Genomic DNA, 18,313 nt, shown 5'->3' with positions numbered 1-18,313 from the left:
CAGGAGACTGCACTGATATCCCCTTTCCTTTGGCCTCCAGGTGCTGGCGGCTTTACTAGTGATCGACTAAGCAAGGCATTACGCCGAGAGTTCCAAGAGTATCTAAAGATCGATATTACTCTCGCAGACTATCGGCATGTCGCGAACGCGATCTCAAGACGACACCTCCGTGTGCGCGGATTCCAGCGAGAGTATGAAATTCCTGTTCACCTAGCGGATATTCAGGCTGCACACACCTCTTGGACCTCTAGTATGATGTATGCTCGACCCCAGAATGAGGCGCTAGGCCACCTAGAGGCAAGGCGGTGGGAGTATCGGGTCGTTAGCCGTGGCTGGCATCATTTACTGGGATTTACGGATAATTTGATTGTTACTAAACGGACGCCAGCTGATCTCAATTCAGACGATATAAGAGACAGTAGCATAGCTCGGAAAAGGCAGAAACATACCCATCTTGATGGAGTAGCTGGAAAGAACTTTCAAAGATTAGAGGCTTTCTGGAACGATTAGGAGGTTATCTCGCGTGTATTAGTATCTTATTAGAAATATAGTAAGATCTATTCTTTTTTCCTCTTTCTTCCCTTATTGATCAAACACTAGTTTTTAGCTTTAAATATATATATATGTATATATATATGTACAGGAAAGTAATCAAATAAGGCTGCTTACCATCCATCAAATATAGATTTTTTTTTCTCTATAATCCAATCTATTAGATTTGGATCTATACCGCGCCTTGCTATCAGTTTACGGTGTCACTAATTGCGCAACTCCTAGGTGTCAACAAGATAAGGGGAAAGGGCTGTAAGTGATAGACTGATAGCAGAATGAACTTATAGCCTTAGAGGCTGCGAGTTTGAGCGACCCTTTCTCTAGCGAGGTTCTGCCGAGCTCCAGCTGATTATTTGTATAGGGCAAGGCCTACAAAACCCATGACACATATCTATTAAATAGTGTTGTTTGTATTCTAAGTGAGGTCATTACCAGTGGGCGGCCAAGCTAGACTTAGAGTAGGTCTCTAAGTTCCCGTCCTGAAGGCTAGTGGGTGCGGTGCGGGTAGAGATAAGCTTATCCACCAGCCCCACTCGTATATAGATCCGCAATATCAGATTCTACCCATTCTCCACCAATTCACCACCGTTTTCAACCGTTTTTTCAGCGTTTTGACCCTACACCCTAGGACGTCGCGGATGAAGGGTTCATCCCACTTCTCCGCCCCGCCATTGGTGGAAGAAATTGAGAGCCAAATCCTTAAGACCTTATCCTTTTTCATTTTATCCTCGAATAATTATTTCCCCAATATTTTGACATATAATAATAATATTATGTACCTATATTGCCTTTTTTTTTTTTCCCTTCACACGCGTTTTTTTCACACGCGTTCCTACCATGGTTTGTTCATCTTCATCTTCATCCCCCCATCGCCCTCTCTCTAAACATCAACAGATCTATCATCCCCTGGCCCTGCACTGCCTAAGATGGATCTCTTTATCTATAATAAAACTCACCGTGTATGGATCTGCCGCCCATGTGAATATGCAGTCCTTGTTCCCCATCTCCAAACCCATCTAGCCACCCGGCACAGGAAGCATCCCTCCGCCGCGACCCCGGCCTTTGTGTTCTGGGAAAGTGATTCCAGGTTTCAACAGTGGATATCCTAGGCCATTGAAACCACCCATTTTCCAGGAATACTTCAAGTCTGCTCGAGGCCCATTCCAGGAGCTTTTGCGCCAACTTCCGCTGGAGGCCTGCAGCGTATACGTGCCTCGAAAGTTACACCGGACTGAATTTTAGTGAACACTCCGTTGGACGTTCACACCATTTCTGGCGGAACTTTAGTAGACCCTGCAGTCGCCACCAAAATCGTTCAACACCTGGACCAGATAAAGTAAGAAAAAAGAGCCACGGAAAAAGAATAAAAAGAAGGAAAAGCTACAGCCGTTCAAAAAATGTGACTCATGTTTATACCCTAATGCACCCCCGCTCAACTTGCTCCGATGCAATGTTAAGCGTTTCAGAAATACGGAAGACTTTTTTTGTGTCGCTAAGAATTGGGATGGAATAGAATCCGAACGAGTGATCTTGCCTATACAGTATCGGTCAGTGTCTAGTCTTTTGGTCGGGAAGTGCTAGCTAACCCCTGTCAATGTTGAACATAGTGGCTATATCTAAGGGCGGGGTTCTTGGATGGCTCAAATAACGACTACCGCTGTGGTAACCAACAACTTTTGTACTGTACCTCTGGGGGTTTGAAAGCCACCATTTGACCGCTCTTCCTGAAATTTGGCCGTTCTTGTTATACATCCTTTTCTTCAAGGTACTTATAATATTGTGCTGGACCTCCCTACCATGAATCACAATGTCGGAGTCAACCTTGGACGGATTTGCCGAAGAGAAGTGGAGCTATCCGTTTTGGAGCTGCACTAATCCCAAGAAAATCTGTAGGTTTCCAACTATCACCGAAATACCAAAAGCAATGAGACGGAGGTCAAAAGGAAAGCTACTGCAACATTTATGTACGGTACCAGGGAATTCCCTAGTCAGAGTTCGCAATGATACCAATTAACTATTCCCAGTGCTGCCTATTCGCATTGCTTACTTGTTGTGGGCTTCACTGGGTACCACTTATGATACATAGAGGACGCTTCAGAAAGCGCTTCCACATCAAGGAATCAGACTACGGAGACTGCATAGAGTCGCTGTGTTGCTCGTGTTGCGTCTTGGTGCAACAAGACAAAGAGTCAAAGATCCAAACCGAGGGATATAACTCTGTCACTGGAATGGAATACCCAAGAAACCATTAGCTCGTCCCGCATTATACTATTGCTAAACTAAATTGAAATAAGGTGCTGCTTCTCATTTTCCTATATGAAGTTACCACGTCCCAAATAGCGTAAAAGCTTCGAATAGTTAGAAGAGTATACTGCACTATAATAGCTTTTCCTTAGGCCATGTCTGCTTCCACAGTGGATTTCGTTCGTGACGTTAGAGAATCCTAGCTCTCGGGAGCTGATTTTCGCACTACCGCCAACTCCAATGCATGACCCTGGCTATGAGGTGGATCCCAGAGGGGTTGATGGTGTATTGGCAGCTCATTTGACCGTTTCTCTGGCGCTGCATCAATGAGCGAATAAGAAGAGCTGCGTCGTACGGTAAAGCGCTTAGGTGGACCCAGAGGATTGGACTTTAATAGCAATAGGCGTGATCAGGATCAAATACAATCGATTAAATATCTCCAAAACAATGACAACAGCGTAGGCCACATCCTCATTGACCTTGTCGTAGTAGCTTTTCGAGTCGCCCAGTGTATCCCACGGCATCGACGTTGGGCTGAGCCAACTCGAGTGCGTGCCGGGGTCGCTGACCAAGGAGACGACGGTGGGCGTGGGCGATTGGGGTTGACAGCTCATCTTGAAGCTGTATTGGGGAGGGAGGGCATACTGCGCGACATGGACGTAGGAAGGTGGGTCTGCGGCCGGACCGGGGTCTGGGGGGATAACTGTGAATGGGGTTGTTCTTGGTGTTGTGGTTGGGTGTAGTGTGTGGATGCAACGTGCTATATGAATAGAGTTGAAATATCAGTTAAGGGAACGGCAATTTATAGAGAGGAGAGAGTAACAGACATGATCCGGCGCACGATGGGAACAGCCTTGCTGCAGAAAGTACTGCTCATCGAGAGCGAGGCGAAGACATCTAACGCCTTGGCGAGGGTTTCCTTGATCATGTCGAACTCTGCTGGACTCTCCGGATAGAACAATAATACCGCCAAGATAAAAGGATCTCTATCGACCGCCGTAGGGGTCGCTCGCGGTCGAAGCGGCCCCGCGGTTGAGAGAGCTGTGAACGGTCCACACCGTACTGTATGTCCAGTCGTACAGCTTCAGTAATTACTCGCCATTAAAGGGTGGACTATCTAGAATACATGCCACGGGTCGTAGCCGACGAAGCTTAATCTCCCAGTTCTTGTTTTTTCGGCCCCACTCTAGTGCGTGATGGATCGGACGTCAAATACCTACTACTGTACCAGGACGTTAAGACCGTAGCTAGATGTGGCCTAGCTAGCCCCTCAGACAGTGCGCCTATCGGACTCGGCGACTGGAGCACTGCAAGAGACTTTGAGACAGCATGTTTGGGAAGATATTCTGGGCATATGCCTAAGAAATGGAGGTTTGTGTGATCGTTGGATAATGGCTCGGTGTCCAAAGTCCGATCCAAAGACTGACCCAAAGTTTGCAGGAGCCTGGAGGTCGAAATTTTGCATCCTCAGCTAAACTGTTTTCCTCAAATCTGAATAAAGGTTGTGGTTTGTACGTGGCAGTATAGTGGGGAGCAGGCCACGCTTGCCGATGCACAAACGAATTGAAGCTACTACTCCAACTTTCACAGTTGACAGGATGGTAAAGTATTGGATTAACTGAGGAGACGACACAACTAAGCAGCATGACAGATAGAAAGAACTGGTCAGATAGTTTCAAGCAACAGGAGATGAATATCCTGTTTACAGGGCATGGAATGCTGGTATATGGAATGCTGGTGTTGAAACAAGCCGGTTGATCCACTCCAAATTTATCAGTAAAGGCACTCTTCTACGACACTCAGTCAACATGCAATGAACAAAGAGGGTAGGATAATATTATCCTTCCTAGCCAACACGAGATCATGCTCTCGACTAAAGGATCCAACTAACGTTTCCTTCCTCTGTGGCTACATGGGGACAATGGGAAAGATGACTTGGCTTTGGTGTTCTGGGCTCATGTGGACGTAGTGGCGACCTTTGTTGCCCGCCTTGAAAGCTCCTCGCAGAGGAACAAACTCAGCCAGTGCCATATGATGTCCAGCAACTTTCAAAACCAACTTTTCGCCCGCCTCAAAGACAATGCCAGTGGGCCAGAGCCCAATTTCCAGACGCACCACCTCTCCCGGCTCCACACGATCTTCATGGTCATGCGTATGGACTGGCCAGTGTGGCTTTGAGAGGCGAGAGTCCAGCTTTCGGTGACTGGCACGCAGGATACCCGTGGGCCCGAGATACTTCAAGCAGTTGATGGTTTCGACCTCGGATGAATGCATTTGCAGATCATTTAGGGGAATGTTGATATTCTGCAGCATCTTGCCAGTGCTGTCCGCTTTGCGGAGCTGAACAAAGACGTCCATGTCATCATGCTCGTTGCAAGACATGTACAGAATAACCTTGGAATAACCAATGAGATAGCTGCGACGTTTGAAAGTGTACTCAAACTGGACTTCCTCACAGTCTGTGTCCATCTGCATTGCGGCAACATCGGACTGATAAGAAAGAGCCAGAGTGCTAGGAGAGGGGCTCTCATTGAGGCTCCCATCGGCAGACAGGTAAAGCAGCTGAGGCCGTGCGTTGGGGATTGGCCAATCATTGAATGCATGATTCAGTTCCGGCTCCTAGGTTGTGTTAAAAGGATAGCGGAGACATGCGTAAATGTGAATAATGTACCTTGTTGAAATGTAATGTAGAGATTCTGACTCGTGGGGTTTGCTCCCATGAGTTCTGGATCCCCTTTGTGAAATGATCAAAGAATAACTGCAGCTCGTTATTCATTTCTAGTTTGTATAGGTCATGCCATTCAAAGGTCGGATGAACCCGCAGCCTGGAACAATTAGTATGCGTAAATTGAGAGGGAATTTAGGGGGAGGTCCACCCTACCATTTATTTTGGTGAGGAAGGTCTTCAAACCCACGGAAGGAGCCAATTGTATGGAGACCGCTGGAGTAGCTTGCCAGCACGTAGGCAGGGACCTTGATATTCTCGATCTTCGCTCTCTTATCTTTCCAGTAATCATTCATCAACGGATATTGATCGAGCATTCCCATGACATCTTCCTGTTGGTTCCGCCCTGTGATCTAACAATTAACATCAAAAATTCTCTACACAGAACATAAAGCAAGACCCTTACCAAAGAGAGCATGACTTCCGAGAAAGCCCCAGAAAGGCGTGTAAGGGACACCGCCTCGACAAAGAGTCTCTCGATAGAAATCACTGACACCCTCTAATGGGGCGATGCAGGCCAGGTGGGGTGGTTGTTCAGCCGCGATAGACCATTGAGTTGCAGCCAGCCATGAATTTCCCACCAGCGCAACCTTTCCTACGCACCAATCCAGCTGGGCAATGTGTTCAATAGCATCGTAACCATCTCGGCCGTCACTTGTTCCGAACCATCTATAAGGCATCAGTACCATGATAATAATCGGTTAACGAGCTATGAATGTTAACTGGAAATATACCTGATGTCGCCAGTAGAGTCGAACACTCCTCGTATGTCCACATTAACGATAGCATAGCCCCGAGACGTCCACTCGGCCGGGTCTGGCGCCTCAAAGCTCTCATACCCGGATAACTTGCTTTGCGGAACGCCAACACGTCCAGGAATTAGGTCAAGAGTCAGAAACCCTAACCCCATCGCCAGGTAGTCAGTTGCCGAAAAGATCACAATATGATGAAAGAAAAGCGACATACCTTGTCCGCTTTTTCCATAAGGGCTCCATGCTATGAGTGCCGGAACCTTTCCACCATTCTTTGGGCGATAAACGTCTGCCCGCAAAATAGTCCCGTCACGTAGAGGAATCTCGATATCTCTTTCAAGAATAGTGTCGGCAACAAATGCTGCATGATTGCTATCTTTTCGATGTCCTTTAGGAAGGAGCACAGTACCGGGCTTACATCCCTGATATTGAGCATCGGGCGAATCCAGCGACGAAGGTGCACATTGCAGCACTTCGATATCTTCAACTCTGTACATTTCTGATCATATGCTCAATTAAACAAATGAAGAATTATTGATGTTTTTGGAAGGGATGAGTGTCTGCAGCTCTTTATCGCGGGCTGTCATCCAATATTTATAGTTTCGACCCCACATGTGGGAACCTCACCGCTGAAACAACAATATTCCCGTGATTACTCGATCTACAATTTACTGACTGCTTTTAGATCAAATTTACGATTGTTCAACGCAAACTTTCTTGCCCCTGTAAGCTTGAGGGAATAAGTAGCTAAACGTTTGTATTTAGCGTAGTGCCCTTACCAGAGATTACAATCGACCGTATCCAGAATTTATCTGACAACGCCTGTATATGTGGGTGAAATTTGGCATATTGGTAACATTGTAATCAGCTTTCACCGTGTCGGACCTGCGCAATTTGCCACCTAGACAGTATGTGTCCGAACCGGCAATCAAAACCCCGCATCGGAAGTATTTTCAGACATGCTTTATAATCCCGATGCTCGACTTAGACCACATTATGCGTACTATAATTGTGTCATGGGACTCGGGTAGAGTGGTTCAGTGGCTCGCTCGCAAGCCCACTTGGGTAATTAGTGACCCGTGCCGTAGGATGGCAGGAAAGTGGACACTAGGGTCAAACAATCCGCGTATCTGCCATTTTGTGCAACTATCTCATACGACCCCTTTTGTCATTGGGCAAACATAACAAATCGATCCTAAACACAGAGATCTATTTAAGAACGCCGGAGATCGTGGACCCCAAGCATCTGATAGAAATCATTTCCTACTAATTTTGACCAATTGTTTCATCTGTGTTTCGATACACTGTACTTTCTAAAATGGCTTCTAAACCCCCCAGTGCTTGTTGTACTACTGGCTTCAGACACGAGGGAAATCCCTCGGGGGAACTGAAGAATGTTGAAGGTGGTGAGTTGATTTCCACCCGACGTATAGACAAGCTGTTGATTTATGCTGGTAATTCTACAGTCAAGACATATATCAGTCATCCTACGGGAAATAAGGCCCCCTCGAACGTGATTATCATCATGAGCGATATTTTTGGTATCTACATCAACAGCCAGCTCCTCGCGGACGAGTTTGCCGCCAATGGATACTTGGCACTCATTCCCGATATACTGCAAGGGGACGCCCTCACGCACGCCGACATGGAGAGTGGAAAGGTTGACCTGAAGGATTGGATTAAGAATCATCAGCCAACACACATTGATCCCATCATCGAATCTACCATCAAGTACGCCAGACAGGAACTGGGTGCAAAGAAAATCGCTGCAGCCGGTTACTGCTTTGGTGCTAAGGTAAGCGTTCTAGTATTTTTTTGGTAGATCTGAGTGGCTTTGTCTAAGATCCGCCTGTTTATTGCAGTATGTCTGCCGTTTTTTGAAGAACAAAAAACTTGACGTGGGCTATCTGGCTCATCCCTCGTTTGTGTCTCATGAGGAACTTGGCGCTATCACCGGTCCTCTCACCATCGCTGCCGCGGGTAAGTTCGTCTTTTTTAAAGACGTCTGGTGCTCATTAGAAGAATATTTAAATAACGTTTAACAGAAATCGATCAAATCTTTACCGCCCAACTCCGCCACGAGTCTGAGGATATTCTCAACAAGGCTGGTCAACCTTGGCAGATTAGCCTCTATGGCGGTGTTTCGCACGGATTCGCCGTCCGCACAGACTTGAGTAACAAGTCTTTCAAGTTTGCAAAGGAGCAGGCATTTGCACAGGCACTCAGCTGGTTCAACCATTATATGTGAAATGAAAGTAGTCATACAATCTTTCCCTTCAGCAGACCTCTGAAGGAAATGAGAGATAATTTCTTGTGTGATGATCGGAGTTCTGTTGCTTTGAGAACCGATGAATTGATAGATGGTTGCCAAATTGCATCTTTAACGTAAATGAGCATATCTGTCCTAGAGATACAGGGATATGATCACAGGAGTTTGTCAGAATTTCAGCACGAGATAGTATCCTTTCGGTAGTGGGCAACAGATAAGCTGGTATATTGATGCTTAAGATGACATTATGGTTGTTCTGAGAAGAAAATGAAGGGCTATTGGAGCTACATTCAGAAAGCTATCTGGGTAGCCCGAGGAATCGAAAACTCCTGTAACCAGCCTTAGTTTCCAGGCACGAATACACTTTAGTTTAGTCTCAGATCTTGTTTCCAGATAGCTTCCTCTCCGTTTCCTAAGATCTCGTTTCCCGGTGATCCCAACAAAAGCCCATTGGCATCCAGTCCGTTCAGTCCGTTACCCAAGTTACCGGTCCACCATAAACCCAGTCTGTCAGGCTGTTGATATATATCAACACCTGGATTGGATTCCCAGGGTGTTGGCATCGGGCTCAGCGACAGGATCTGTATTTTCAGAATAAGGGCAGAGACAGGCTCCCACATGGGACTCATTTTCGGAGCTATCGCGCCGATGTTTTTGAGGATTACGTAAATATTGCCCCTTGGGAGGCAGAACCCCGCGGACCCCGCGCCTGGATTCTCAGGTGACCAGATCTCAGCCTCCCCCTCGGGATAAAGATCAGCCATGGCGCGCATGATCATTCCCGCATAATAAAGAGAGATAATAGGTAGGATATGACGATTGTGATTCGAGTTCGAGGCATTGTTGATCTCATTTCGTTGCAGATTGGTTTCTACCACTTGCCATATTTGGTATGCGTGATGCAGTGCGACCTTTGCCGCGTAGCTGGATGCCCACGACATTATTTTCTTTTCGGCGGTTTGCGTTTCTGCTTGGTTCCTAGATTCCCCGGAACAGCCAAATAGTGTTTGCAGAGCATTAATATCAGCATGAAGGTTAATACACCCTATGTGGTAAAGGAGCCACGGTGCAGGGCGTGTGGTGTGCGGGGGAGAGATAAGATCAAGCACTTCTTGTATGGTTCTCCAGTTGTTCAACGATTGACAAGCTTGTTGATAATCCGCAGGATATATATTTTGACTCGAAACAAAATGTGACGACGCAGAGGAGCTTGAAGATTGGTCTGAGTAGGGAATGCTCGTCCAAGACCGAGGGGACAGATGTTGCTGCGCCATTCCATCGGCCGCAAAAAGGAATGCAGAGTGATGTTGAGGATTCATCATTTGGAAAGCAAGGGTAGAATGCATGATGGAATGACTGTTTTGTTCAGAAACCTCTCGCAGCAACATCTGTAGCCCGCAAAGTATAAGCTCGCTTGATGTGGCATCAAGTGCTGCAGAGTTTCCGAAGGTGCCATCCGTTGCGGTGTGAACGAGGTCCGCGTATAGTGTGTGCGAATTTGCCGCCTGAGAAGCAGTCAACATCTTCTCGCGCCAGTCTGGGCCGACATAGGTCCATAGTTCCTGGCTGCAGGGTATTTTCAAGTCAAAATCGCGATGCGAAACCAGAGGCCGTGTGTGGAAAAGAATGCTGGAGTAAGTTTCGCATTGTAAAAACGCGAAGGCCAGCCGCCGTCGTCTCTCCATGCGGATCCAGCGGAAGAGGCTCTCTTCAGATTGATTGCCATCGCAGTGACCGACAAGACCCCGTTGGTCCGGGAGTTCTGAAAAAAGCTTGATCCTCTGTGCATAGGATACAAGGAGAGTGCTGGCTTCACGAATGTATTTGGATTCCTGGAAGCGACCCAGGTACAACGACATTATCTCGGTCAGGAGGATAGCTTCGAATATCTCTTCCGTTTTGACCGGGGTTTCGGGACATGTCAGACATGCGTTGAGAAGGATTGGGCGCAATTCTTGGTAAACAGCCATACCATATGCAGCTGCATGCGAAGAACCACTGTACATGGCGCCAATGGAAGTCATTGCGAGGTACAAAAAAGGTTCAACAGAGTCATAATCGAAACCTTGTCGCCAGGATATAGGCCAAAGGTCATGGAAGTTTTCGAAGAAGGAGGTGATAAAACCATGCAAAAGATGGGTTTGCCTGTCGTGGGCCACGCTGGACAGGTCAAAGCATGTCTCAACCACTTGCGACAAAGATCTTCGTTTATAACTGCGGGTAACTGCGTCTCTCCGTGGAACGACTGTGAAGTCGGCGGCTGCTTCACACACGATTTCTCGAATAATGATATGCGACTCTTTCTTGCCTGTCGGATAGTCTCCTCCGATTAGAGAATATTCGAACCCGGTGGGGATTGCTTCGCATCCCATCCCCATAGATGAAATTTCAAGACCAGCGAGATCCCCACGCGAGAGCTCCATTTGCTCGGGAAAATATCGTTCCCTTGGAAGGGATGCATGGGTATCAACCAGTCTAGTTGTCAAGTTCTCGCTCAAAGCAGTCTTTCGCAAGCGCTTTTGATCTCGTTCACAGAACAGTGGACTCGATCCTGTATTATCCGACAACGCCTGAGATAATGAAGTACCATCATCTAAACTGTGCAGTGGCCACAGTTCAACTTCGGTCACAAGGCAATGTGCATCCAGTGCAAGGCATTCAGGAACATCCAAAGTCGCGGAGACTAAAGCCATTAGCAATCATCTTCGATCACCCAAAGTCTTATGATCTTCTCACTTACTGTCAGAGGATAGTGACAACAGTGCTCTGTCTTGTGTGGGAGGGAGATCGCCCGCGGACACAAAAGAATTATGGGTTGTATCAGCGCGGTTCGCTGAGAACCCTTGAGCGCTGGGACGAGTTGATTTCATCAAATAAGAACATTTCTTGCCTGCTTGAAGGCAATGATGACACGGAAGGGCACTATTGCAGCGAATTTTGCTTGTCCTACACTCATCGCATGCTCGTATAGTGCGCTGCCTATCGTTATTGCGATTGGCATTAATGTGAATCTGTTTGTGACGGCGTAGAATGTCAATTCGAGAGAATGACAGATTGCAAATGTCACAATGATGCCATCGATTCCGGTCATGACTCTTCTCGTGTCGCGAATAAGCACTATAGCTCATATACTGGCGCGAACAACGGCTGCAGGTAATGAGCGCCATAATACTAGACGACACGGTCGGGGATTCGATAAATCTGACTGGGTCTCAATGGAGTATTTTGGGGGTCACGTGCTGGCTAATCAACGAAACAGCTTTGGAGGTCAATGGAGTGAGACCGAACAGTAGAAGTTGTACCTACAGTATTGCCACTCCATTTATCACTTCCAGGAATAGATGGAGGTGAGGTTCGAGTTTAGCAAAGCAGCAACACAAGTTCACCTCCACCGACACAAAAGCAACCAGAACTGACGGCGCAGCTGAAAAGCCTTGCCAAGAATATCCTCGCTAATTTATAAGTCCGAACCCCGTCAATTTTCGTATAGGTGGGGCTCCGACCATCATTCCAGTCTCATTCCAGTCTAATCCTAAACCCGACAAACCCCGCCCGAACCTCTATTTGTGGTCTGGTTTGCCACTAACTGCATCCGCCCCAGTTCAAAGACCTAAACTTCTGTCTCTATGTAGGGTGGGAATTATCGCCTTTATTTTCAAATCCATTGAACTAATTAACTAACGTAATTCACGGGCGAGCGGCAACACGGTGGAGTGGCATCACGGGCGAAGGTTTAACTCCAAAACACATAGTAAATGCGATAAATTACAACTTCATATCCCAACAACTCTATCCCGTTAGGATAGATTGTTGAAGCCTAGTATTTAAAGAAGGATGTTTAGTATATTATTAGGCCTTAAATTGAAAACTCCACTGAGAAATATATATTTCATGCTTTAGTGTCAAAATTTGTGAAGGAAAGTGTGGAGACCGCCTTGTCAAATGGTCAGGGCGAGGAGATTCCCTTGACCGTGACAGAATCCTCCAGTCTTCAGGACCGTCTCGGACCATTTTCCCCGCCGTCTTGGCATAGAATTCAGATGGCCACGGTCCGAGGACGTTGGGCATCAAGCCTAGCATGGGCCCATCAATTCACCAACCCAGCCAATTTCCCAGATCTCATGCCAATAATGTTCCCACCTGGCGATCCATTCGTGTACTCCACACAGCCCATGTCCACCTTGGAAGCTGACCACTTCCAGCATGATCTTGGAATGCCCGCATGGTATCCCTTCGATTTAGCACGGCAAGACACGGGCATGGGACGAACGACATTAGGCGACCCCAACGTTGTATTCTCTATCCCAAACTTTGGCTTTACTAACCTCCCGGGATTCCCACGCGCAAATCCTCCCGGAATCAAGTCATCGGTTGTCAAGCCACCTCCACCCCGGCCATTCCCAAAGTTTGTCCCGGATCCATTCGCCCATCTCCCTGGGCCATACCTCCCTTAGCCGCCCAGACCTGGTCTCAATCCCGAACCAAACCTTAGTATGGCAGGGATACAGCTTCCAGCCTAACAACCCCAACAACACGCCCACGGAATCTGCGCCACAACGACAAGAGATGTCTGGCCATAGTGGACTACCGAACCTGGGCATAGGCATGTATGAAAATATGGGCATGAATATGGATCTCGGGATCTCGTTCGATGATTTCTTTGGCAATAACTAATGATGATCGGCTTCAGTGGATAAATGCCAACGCTTAATGTATTCTGATTCATTATATTTGTTTGCTTTCCACAAGGATATGTTATTATGAAAGCCAAAAGATCGGGGTAAAAACTGTTGATACCCGGTTGGCGTTTGAGTTGGTGTTAAGAAAGTTGCCTTTTCTTTTGAAATCACCCATGCACATATTTCGTGAATCATTTTCCATTGCTTCCTTCACTCTTCTACATCTAAATACCTATCGCTCCTTCGGGAGTTCCATACATGCAGTCTTTTCGACTTGATGTCCGCCACAGTCTCATGTCTTCTCGCATCCATTGCCTGAATCAACCAATCAAATGATTCTTTAATCACATACTACCTATTTACCGGGCTTTCCTCTCTCCGCCAACCATACATCTAGCATAAAATGCGCCTTCTTTTTTTCTAGCGCTATGAGATAGGATGTAGATACTGTGCTATGGAAAATTTTCTGCAGTGCGCCCCAGCTGGGTAGTTCTACCTAGCGCTTTTGAAGTACTTGCTCGTGAAAGAGTTTCTTCGTCAATCTCAAACTTGCAATCTGTCGGCTTGGTTTCTTGCCGCTACCATTACCTTACTACATCATCTTCAATTTCCACCAGTCCCTGTATCTCCACAGAGTAGTCGAATACAGTCGCGAAAGATTTCAAACAATAACCCAGCATTTCGAGAAGCCGTCCCGATAATAAACCACCTGGGTAGTGATATAAACTGGCTGAGGGGGAAGCGCCTGTCTAGAGGAATCGCGCAGATATCGTGTTTAACTAGTCAATTTTATCACGATTTACTTTTCATCCCGGTGTATCCGTCTCAAGTCTCTCGCTGCCTGCTTCTGCGTTCAGTCTCAATCCTTCTCTTGGCGCCATTGAAGGTAAAATCATCTCTATGACCAAACAACACCCATGTTCCAAATACTCCAATGACCGCTGGATGAATGACCTTGTTCAAAGCCATGAGTCGGTTTTTCCGCTCAAATTGTGTAGTCTCATCAATAATATCATATGATCATACAAAAGTATACTCGTTTGCTGTACATTTCAGTGCAAGCTATAACATACCAAACATACTAAACACGCAGTCGGAAATAATTCTTGCGTTTAATTTGCTTCTTCGACCAAATCCCGAGACAGACTGCTACTCCGGCTCTCGAGATCGTGGCCCCCTTCCCCCTGTCGATTTTGTGCACTTTGCGAGGCCTTCTCATTATCTTCGAGTCCTCTGTAGTGGCAGACCTTTGAGCTTCCATTCGGGACCCAAAACAGTTGGTCAATACGGCCAAAGAGGAAGATCGCCACGACCAAGATATCAATACCAAAGTCAAAGATATAGAAGCAAGGTTTGGTACCGGCACGGAATGAGGCGCCAAGGCAGAGCAATGACCCAACAAGAATGACGAGGAGCACCTTGGCGATCCAGCTGCCCGAGCCAAATTGCTCAATACGCTTCCTGTTTGGAGACAGGACAACAAGCAGAACAAGAGGTAGAGGTAGGAATGAGATGATGGCGAAATATGTTAGACAGTAGAGTTGGATATCGCGATCGATGCGCTGAGTATTTTTGTTCAGAGTGTACATGCTCTGGACAACAGTGGTGATGACCGCGATGATATTCACCACTACCAGGCTGCAAAGCACTTTGAAAGCCGAAGTGAAGCACGAGACCATCCCACCTTGGGATAGACTGCTCGCACCATGCGTTGTGCGAAGATCAGGTTCAAGATGAACATCAACAGTACACCGGCAGCAACGAAGATCTGGGCCGCAATAGCAATACGGATATTTGTGACCCGACATGCCCATGAAATGCGGATGATATTTGCGATGATGCGCGACATGCAGCCGAATGTTATGGCGGATGGGATAAACTTGTGACCTCGCGCGAGGTAGCAGCGGAATAGAGTCATGTGGGAGGCAGCACCGGCAATGAATAGAGCAAGAAAGACGGCGCATATTGGGACGTCGAAGGAGACCGTGGGCCTGCCGCCCAGTAAAGCGTCTTTAGGAGCATATGGTCCTCCCATTCTCTGCAATGGTCGTGTTAGATCTGCTAGGGTAGGGTGAAGAGTCGGAACACGAACTGTAGGATTGTTTGTTTGCCTGTAGTGGGATATAGGAAGTGTCTATGTTTGGTTTAAAAATAGTGAAAAATGCAGTCACTATTCAGGTAGTTTCTTAACCACTTGGGCATGCAATAAAAAGTACAGGGATAGTGTATCCAGGAATCATGACGAGACATATACTCTACGACTATTAAAAAAAAAAATGAAAATCCGTGGCCATCCGAAACCCAATAGAACATATTTTTTTTCACAAATACTGTACCCAGCGCCGGTTCCGGCTGAGCGGAATCCAGGACCCAAAAAATTGAACAGTTTTGGGTCCCGATCAGGTACCGACCGACAGAAGCAATATATTTCATATAAAAGAAACCATCTCCAATTTTTATTAGGCCCTTTTAGGGATTAGGGTATTTATGAGTATTTATGGATTCAAGTTTATATCTAAGATAATGATATAATTGGAACCCACTCAGCTGGACGCTCTATACAGCTCAGACCCTTTAGTCTCCAGCACCAACTTGTGGCTGTCGGGGTCCGGATCTGTCGCGCCTGGCAATAGCAGGCCGGACATCGAAACGCCAACCTCCGCGATGGCACCGATAACCAGACCCCTACTACATTGAAACTTCGGGCTTTGATACTTCATGAGATCGATGGCTGAACCAAGACCAAGTACTGACAATCAAGAGAACCGAAATGAACTACAGTTGTGAACAGCGCTTCAGATATCCTGTCTTTCTTAGATGTTGATATTTCGAGCCCAAACATAGTCTACCAACTACATGGGGTACGGGTAGAAAAGACTGGCGTTCTATTGCTTCTTTTATCAATTATTTCCGAATCTCATCTTGTCTCAGATTCCCACCTACCGTTCATGACTACAAGAGATCCCTCAGCCGTATCCTACCTCCTCAATAATCCCTATCCCTTTGGCCCAACCCCAGATTATAGCCAGCAAACAGCAACATCATTGCCGGACTCTGAATTTTTACAGCCTACCGCTGAGTCTTTTTCTCTGCAACGGGTTAGCCCCGATAAGAAAAACAGCCCTTTGTTCTTTATAACGCGGTGAGCGACTACCCCCACATTTTTTTAAGTCTGGGAAGGAACAAAGCACGCTCTTGGCATCCATTTTTTAGCCAAGCGAGACGGTGGGTCTCCGGATAATGTGACATTGGGTTCATGTCCATTGACTGATTGGATAGAATTCGAGCGGGATCTCCTCCGGTAATTGCGGAACTAATGTAGATCCCAACCCTTTTGTGTGTTTTGGGTTCTTAAGTGTCAATCCTGTGGTACATTAAAACAATTCGCTGATTAGAGTCCACAATCCTAAAGTGGAGAGTTGTCTTGGAATTGGAAATAAATGTCGTGCACCGGCAAAAGTTTCTGAATGATGCCGTTGTATCTGTCGTCTTGGTGTACCTAGGAAGAGAGCGGTTGTTTGTCGTTTGGCCTTCTCATTATTTTACCCCACAACACAATTTCTTCCCTCGCCCCTTCAGTGTCTACACAATGGGCTCGCAATAACCTGAAAATAACCTGAATCCAACCAAGCAGTCACCACCACCGTCCTAGAGTTGTCCAAGTCCCGCCATACTTACTACAGCCTCAAGGCCGATAGTCCTATCCCTATCTGTTTAGATGCTGGTGGATCCCGAGAGCTCGGCATTGATCGGGTATTTTACCTATATATCTACGAATTTGGAAATAAAAGACGCATTCAAATGGTTACATGAAATTCACAAGGCTAAGGGCTTTTCTTGGTGGCTCGGATGGGCTACATACTGTTGACTGCCGAAGGCAAGGCTCACCGTTAATTCTATTCCCGAAACTTTCCAAGGGGTTTATGCAAAACGTGGCGCTGGGTTATAAACTCCGTCCCTTTTCCCTGTGCGCTCAATTATCACAACCAAAAGCAGAAATTCGATTTTCATTGATTAATAGATTTTTGCTTCCTTTTATCGCTCATCATGTTCTACCAACCTGGCATCACATCGCATGGGCTGCCACGGGATCCCTTCAAGGTTCTCATCACCTGTGTTCTTATAAGCCCTCGAACTAACGTCATCATTTACAGGCCTGTGTGGTTCCGCGTCCAATTGGCTGGATCTCCACTCGATCTTCGGACGGCATGGACAACCTTGCCCCATTCTCACAATTCAACAACCTTACATTTGATCCTCCCTACGTCATGTTTTCAGCCAATCAAACCGACCTGGCCGTTCGAAAAGATACTACCGTCAATACGGAGGCAACAGGAGAGTTTGTGTGGAATATAGCCACCTTTGCGCTACGTGAGGCCGTCAATATCACGGCGGAGCAGTTCTCTCCAGGAATTGATGAGTTCACGCGTGCCGGTTTAGCCAAGGAACCTGCCCGACTGGTGAATTGCGCCATGGTGCGTGGTTCGCCCATTCGGTTCGAGTGCCAGTACCATAGTACCTTGAGATTACCTGGGAATCCTCCTATGGGTACTGTTGACGTCATCATCGGTCGCGTTGTTGCGATTCATATCTCTGATGATGTTCTCACTGATGGTCTTGTGGACATTCGCAAAGTCGACCCAATCGCCCGTTGTGGCTACTACCAGTATGCCCGCATCACTGAAACCTTTGACATGGTAATCCCTGGCAATGGAAAGGTCCTCTATGGCCTTGAGGGCAGTGCCGCCCTTAACTCCCAGGAGGCCATGGCACAGGGGATGCCTAATAAACGCAGACCTGCATTTGACAAGGAATGACGCGTGAAAACATAGGTATTAAGCCAATTGGTTTAAAACTGGTGATATTCAATTTCAACAGGATTTGGGAGGTTGAGGAGGGCCTGACATATTTTGTTTGTTGTTTGATTCTGCTCTGATTCCAAGTTATGTCTATCCTAAGTGACCGGTCCAATTACGCAGTCGTTTCAACGCAAAGAAATTATCGTCACTCAATGTTGGGTTACCTATCTTATAATATCTAGAAATACATATATGGTGTACAACATGATGATGATCGGAAGATCCATGGCTTG

At 46.7% G+C, this 18,313-nt stretch overlaps 6 protein-coding genes across 6 annotated transcripts; 3 read left to right on the top strand and 3 right to left on the bottom strand.

The window, feature by feature from the left end:
- Nucleotides 1-3,161: 3,161 nt before the first annotated feature.
- Nucleotides 3,162-6,770, bottom strand: CDV56_104376 (CocE/NonD family hydrolase; the record flags this gene model as incomplete). The annotated part of the gene is made up of 8 exons (XM_026757995.1): nucleotides 3,162-3,516; nucleotides 3,624-3,858; nucleotides 4,773-5,415; nucleotides 5,468-5,621; nucleotides 5,678-5,867; nucleotides 5,928-6,190; nucleotides 6,256-6,421; nucleotides 6,488-6,770. The coding sequence occupies 8 exons, from the start codon at nucleotides 6,768-6,770 to the stop codon at nucleotides 3,162-3,164; spliced, it is 2,289 nt and encodes a 762-aa protein (XP_026612722.1).
- Nucleotides 6,771-7,591: 821 nt separating this feature from the next.
- CDV56_104205 (uncharacterized protein) lies at nucleotides 7,592-8,521 on the top strand (the record flags this gene model as incomplete). Its single annotated transcript, XM_026757824.1, has 4 exons — nucleotides 7,592-7,679; nucleotides 7,740-8,068; nucleotides 8,136-8,253; nucleotides 8,319-8,521. 4 exons carry the CDS (start codon nucleotides 7,592-7,594, stop codon nucleotides 8,519-8,521), a joined length of 738 nt encoding a protein of 245 aa, XP_026612721.1.
- A 386-nt stretch (nucleotides 8,522-8,907) lies between these two features.
- Nucleotides 8,908-11,412, bottom strand: CDV56_103912 (uncharacterized protein; the record flags this gene model as incomplete). The annotated part of the gene is made up of 2 exons (XM_026757531.1): nucleotides 8,908-11,225; nucleotides 11,283-11,412. The coding sequence occupies 2 exons, from the start codon at nucleotides 11,410-11,412 to the stop codon at nucleotides 8,908-8,910; spliced, it is 2,448 nt and encodes an 815-aa protein (XP_026612720.1).
- Nucleotides 11,413-12,672: 1,260 nt separating this feature from the next.
- Nucleotides 12,673-12,996, top strand: CDV56_103745 (uncharacterized protein; the record flags this gene model as incomplete). Its single annotated transcript, XM_026757364.1, has 1 exon — nucleotides 12,673-12,996. One exon carries the CDS (start codon nucleotides 12,673-12,675, stop codon nucleotides 12,994-12,996), a length of 324 nt encoding a protein of 107 aa, XP_026612719.1.
- Nucleotides 12,997-14,333: 1,337 nt separating this feature from the next.
- Nucleotides 14,334-15,256, bottom strand: CDV56_103508 (uncharacterized protein; the record flags this gene model as incomplete). The annotated part of the gene is made up of 2 exons (XM_026757127.1): nucleotides 14,334-14,859; nucleotides 14,898-15,256. 2 exons carry the CDS (start codon nucleotides 15,254-15,256, stop codon nucleotides 14,334-14,336), a joined length of 885 nt encoding a protein of 294 aa, XP_026612718.1.
- Nucleotides 15,257-17,268: 2,012 nt separating this feature from the next.
- On the top strand, nucleotides 17,269-18,038 carry CDV56_103219 (flavin reductase family protein; the record flags this gene model as incomplete). Its single annotated transcript, XM_026756838.1, has 2 exons — nucleotides 17,269-17,322; nucleotides 17,376-18,038. 2 exons carry the CDS (start codon nucleotides 17,269-17,271, stop codon nucleotides 18,036-18,038), a joined length of 717 nt encoding a protein of 238 aa, XP_026612717.1.
- Nucleotides 18,039-18,313: the final 275 nt, after the last annotated feature.

The sequence above is a fragment of the Aspergillus thermomutatus genome, assembly GCF_002237265.1.
Source record: "Aspergillus thermomutatus strain HMR AF 39 chromosome Unknown NODE_159, whole genome shotgun sequence".
NCBI lineage: Eukaryota > Fungi > Ascomycota > Eurotiomycetes > Eurotiales > Aspergillaceae > Aspergillus > Aspergillus thermomutatus.
This window is presented reverse-complemented; position numbering and strand designations above follow the sequence as displayed.